The sequence below is a fragment of the Phyllostomus discolor genome, chromosome 12, assembly GCF_004126475.2.
Source record: "Phyllostomus discolor isolate MPI-MPIP mPhyDis1 chromosome 12, mPhyDis1.pri.v3, whole genome shotgun sequence".
In the NCBI taxonomy this organism is placed as follows: Eukaryota; Metazoa; Chordata; class Mammalia; order Chiroptera; family Phyllostomidae; genus Phyllostomus; species Phyllostomus discolor.
This window is the reverse complement of record NC_040914.2, coordinates 63,963,683-63,968,258: the sequence shown is the minus strand read 5'-3', so window position 1 is coordinate 63,968,258 and position 4,576 is coordinate 63,963,683. Positions and strand designations below refer to the sequence as shown.

Genomic DNA, 4,576 nt, shown 5'->3' with positions numbered 1-4,576 from the left:
TTACTGCCTTTCTGACTGTTCTTTTTCCTTTACTACCCTAAATCACATAATAAAGATAAGATGGGCAGGACCCCAACCTGACTTCTCGGATGGATCCGGCTGGAACCCTGGCTCATCGTGTTTCTGTTCTCCAGGCAGTGGTGGCCTCTTAGACGAGGGGTCAGCAAGGTGGGACACAGCCGACAGGGAGGAGAATGGCCCAGGCCACCAGCACCCAGCTCTGTGTGCCAGGCTGTTCCTAAGGATGGCGGGTGGCTGGGAAGGGAGGGAAATGAGCAGTGTGTACCCTCTGCCCCTCCTCAGGGGTTGCTGCTCTCTTGTCCAGAATGGCAAAAGTTTTGACTCTGCATGTGTCAGGTTTGTGTATTGATGGAAAATAGTGTAAATTGTTGCTTACTGATTTTCATATAAAAGATGATTCTTAGGCCACAATCCCTAGTCTTTGTTAAGTGACTTCTTAAGTGTGTGGAGGTAACTATTTGGTCCTTTGTGTCAGTCATGGTCCTTATTTTGTGATTCTCTGGGGTTGGGCTTCTGCCAGGCGTGCTGGTTACAAGGTTCGGTGTTGAGGCTGTATCACCTACAGGCTCAGAGCTAAGAAGCACCTGGATACTAGCCAGCGCTCAGCAAGAGCCCTTCGGGGCTGGGCTCACACTGCTGACTTAGTTCCACACTCTTCCTCACGCTCTTCCGGGGATTTGAATTTCCATCTGTTACAACTCAAGGTATAAGTTCAATTTTAAGTCAGTTTGAAGGGTGAGTTTGGAGGTCAGGCTTTACCAGCCAGCACCAGCTATACCTCTACTTCCATTCTTTTTACCTCTAACAGCCTTTATTGGAAATGCAGGTGGAAACTGACTTCTCATGGCTCCAGAGTGAAGAGAGAGCTTCTGGCTGTTTGCCTGGGAAGGCTTCATCTTGGCCCTGAGATGAAGGGCTAGCAGAAGTTGTCTACCTGCTCTGTGGAGAGAAGTAAGCTGGGTATGTAATGTATTTATTGACTTGGGCTCAGGGTGCAACAGAACAGGAAAAAAGACAGGTTCCAACTGTGGCTTTATTACTAACAGGCTATGACCGGTCACAGACACCTTCAGGTCCTCTAGATGCCAGAGAGGTTGTGACAACCATGAGTCCCATTCAACCTTCTAGTTTAAAAGCAAGAACACCTGGCAAAGACCCTTGGCACACGGGCGCTGCAGGAGGAGTGGAAAGGCTCCTCTTTGCCAGGGGTGCTATCTGCATCTGTTTTGGTTTTGTGACTTCTGCCTAAGTCTGCCCCTGTCTCGCCACACTTTTCTCTTTAATTGGCAGACCATTTCCATTCAGATCCACCCGTAAGTTCCTTTTAGCTTTAACACTAATTCTTACCATCATTTCCTCAGATAATAACCCATGCTTTTTTTAAAGGTACAAAAACATTTCTGTGACAGCACCCCTGACGCGGATTCCTGGGACTGGATTTCAGACTTCTTCGTGTGAGGGAACAGTGAGGCCACTGAACTGGATGTCTTTACAGGGGTCCCCTGCCTTGTACTCAGTCGTGGGCATCTACCCTTTAATGCCTTGTCGGCAGTTACAGGGCTCTGCCAGGGAGGAAGCAGGAGCAGTGCAGTCTCAGGGCCACAGAGCAGCTGAGAAACTGCGAGAGGTGACCGGACTCATTGTAGCCAAGTAAACTGTCCCCAGGATACTGATGTATAAATGACTTGGCCATTGACTGTGTTTTTGAACATTCTTGTGTTAAACACAATGGAAATGTCAACAGCCGAGGGTCTCGGGTTGAGATAGGGGACTCATTCTGGGGACCCCAGAGCTCCCTGTCTATGGCAGGGAGCTCCCTCTTCCCTTCGGTAAGGAGGCAGGATGAGGGGGCTGATGTTTGCTGTGGGTTCCTTCAGCTCGGGGAGAAGACGTATACTCGGGTTGGGTAGAAGAGGATCTGTTACACAGGATTCTGCTGGCCCCAGGTATCAGAATCTGGGGGACACTCTCCCACTGGGTGGCTGAAGCTGTTATTTTATTTGTAATCCTCTTGGCTAGGTCCTAGCTTTACAGTCATTTTTTTATTTTTTTTAAGAGCAGTTTTAGGTACGCAGCAAAATTGAGCAGGAGGTACAGAGATTTCCTGTGTATTCTGAGCACACGCACAGCCTCTCCTGTCACCAACGTCCCCCACCAGGGTGGTATATTTGTCACCACAGGTGAACTTATACTTCTTTATCCCCCAAAGCCCACAGCTTACATTAGGGGTCATTCTTGGTGTTGCATTATTCTGTGGGTTGGGACAAACGTGTAATGACATGTCTATTATTAATTAGCATACGGAGACCATTTAAAAAAAAATCAGCCCTGGCTGGTCTGGCTCAGTTGTTGAGTGCTGGCCTGTGAATCAAAGGGTTGCTGGTTTGATTCCTGGTCTCTAGGGCACATGCCTGGGTTGCGGACTAGGTCCCCAGTAGGGGGGTGTGCCAGAGGCAGCCACACATTGATGTTTCTCTCCCTCTCTTTTTCCCTTTCTTCCCCTCTCTCTAAAAAATAAATAAATAAAGTCTTTAAAAAATGTCAGCTGTTCAAACTACTTTTTAGGAACTAACTTCTTTGGTTATTTCTTAAAGAATTATAGGCAGGCAACACTCAAAGGACTTCTCTGCTCTTTGTCCTGTCTTTAGAGAAACTGTATTTCTCTAAGTGTAACCACTCTACTCCATCAGGCTTCCTGTCTGAAGGCCAGACAGTTAGGAGACAAAGTGATGTTTTTCTGGCTCTGCTGCCCCTTTGTTCCCCTAACTCGCTACCTGCTTGGCTCTGGTGTGATTACTCTCCTGGAAGTGAAAGACAACTTTTGAAAAAATGTACAGCATTCAAAGTACCCAGATACTGTTACTTTCACCAACATATAGTATATCAAACCTTTTTGTAAATTATAGACAAAATGCATTCTTTGTAGACTGTGCTGGAGATTTTAATGACATGGAGCTTTTGTTTAAATAAATGGTCCACAGGCTGGACCTAGGAAGCTATTATTAGTACCAGATAATTGAGTCTTTGTTTTCTCTTGAAAACATGTCCTCATTCTAAGTGAAATGGAGGAAGACAGTCAAAAAGAGCAGAAAGAAACAGACAACACCCATCGCAACAGAAACACCGGACGTGCCCATCACCCTCGCCTTACATGGCATTTCTGGAATTTGCCTTTCCTGAGTCCTTGGCACCCTGTGTTGCTATAAGCAGTGACTTTTCTTTGCTTTTGTTTGGCTGGGGAGGGAGGCAAGAGTATTTAAGAATTGCTACCAACTAGTGGGTTTCTTCCTTTGCTTTTCCTTCCCTTCCACCCAGAAATGCAAGCTCTTTCATTTCTTTCTTTTACTTCACCTTTGTAGCTATTTCTCTCAATTTCCTATGGACTAGAAATAGAAATTCTAGACATGTACTCAGTTTAACAAAATCCTACCACAATAAAATAGTTTAGCTGTCCTTGGAGTTTGTTATAATGGAATTTTACTTGTACTGAGCTGGCTGGGGAGAAAAATAAAATTGTTAAAAGGAAGGATACAATGTGGTGGCCAGGGAAAAAGCAGTCTCTCCCTCCTCCATTTGGAAAAATGCATCACTTATTTCTCTCCCTTTCTTTTGGGCCTCAGGATTACTTCCTTTCTGAGGTTTGTAGACCTTCTTAAATTCCAGACAGAGATGGAAAGAATAAAAAAGGACCTATTTCTTGTTGGTTTATAAACCAATCCAGAAGCTCACTTTGGGAATTTCAGCTCCCTGTCAGTGTGACAGAGACCTGTATCTTAGAACCCAGAGAAAGCGGGATGGACACGCCGCTGGGGGCAGAGGTGCCCGCAGGGCGCCAGGAGCTCTCACAGAGACTTCTGTGCTCATGTCTTTATTTTAGAGTCTGGGCCTGGAGGTGGTCCTAATGGTTCCAAGGCTCACTCTACTGTGGGAAGTAGACAAAACCCAAGACAATGTTAGTGTATTGCAAAATAGGCTGGGACCTTGACATGTTCCCGTAAGCACAGATCCAGGTCAAGACAGAGGGCTAGGAACTCACTGTCCTCTGAAAAACATGTGTGGAAATGATGCTCAGGGCTAGCAATATGTGGAACCTGAGGGAACAGGGAGGAAGTGACAGTCTTTATTTGAGGAGAAATTAATGAGGTGATTCCTCAAGGACTGGCCTGTGGCCAGGCGGCTCTGTTGCAGTATGGCTTGCTCCTGGGGTAACATGGAGTCTGCGTGGCAGAACAGATAGCTGTGGACCCAGGGTACGCAGGGGACAGGCTGCTCTTTTGGGGTGTCCAGAAAACATGGCAGGAGGAAGATGCCTATCCTGCCTGTTCCCCTTTGGTCCTCACCATTCCCAAAGGGGACTGACTGGTCAGGGTAAGGGATAGATCTGAGATAGGAGGTATTCGGGTATCAGCCAAGATTCTTAGAGCAACATGTTGTGTCTGTAGACAAGGGAACAATGATCTCTGGTCCTGAGTCAGTAAGAAAAAGACCTGTTTTCTTGTCTCTATTTGAATTCCTAATCCAGTGATCTCTTGAAAAATACCATCAGGCTGTCATT

The 4,576-nt window shown here is 46.3% G+C and overlaps 1 protein-coding gene across 1 annotated transcript in view; it reads right to left on the bottom strand.

The window, feature by feature from the left end:
* Positions 1–2,948: 2,948 nt before the first annotated feature.
* Positions 2,949–4,576, bottom strand: part of PMFBP1 (polyamine modulated factor 1 binding protein 1) — a 52,318-nt gene continuing 50,690 nt past the window's right edge. The window contains exon 21 of the mRNA XM_028501914.2: positions 2,949–4,238. Within this exon, the coding sequence (XP_028357715.1) occupies positions 4,096–4,238 (143 nt within the window). The 3' untranslated portion in view covers positions 2,949–4,095. The remainder of the gene's footprint in view (positions 4,239–4,576) is intronic.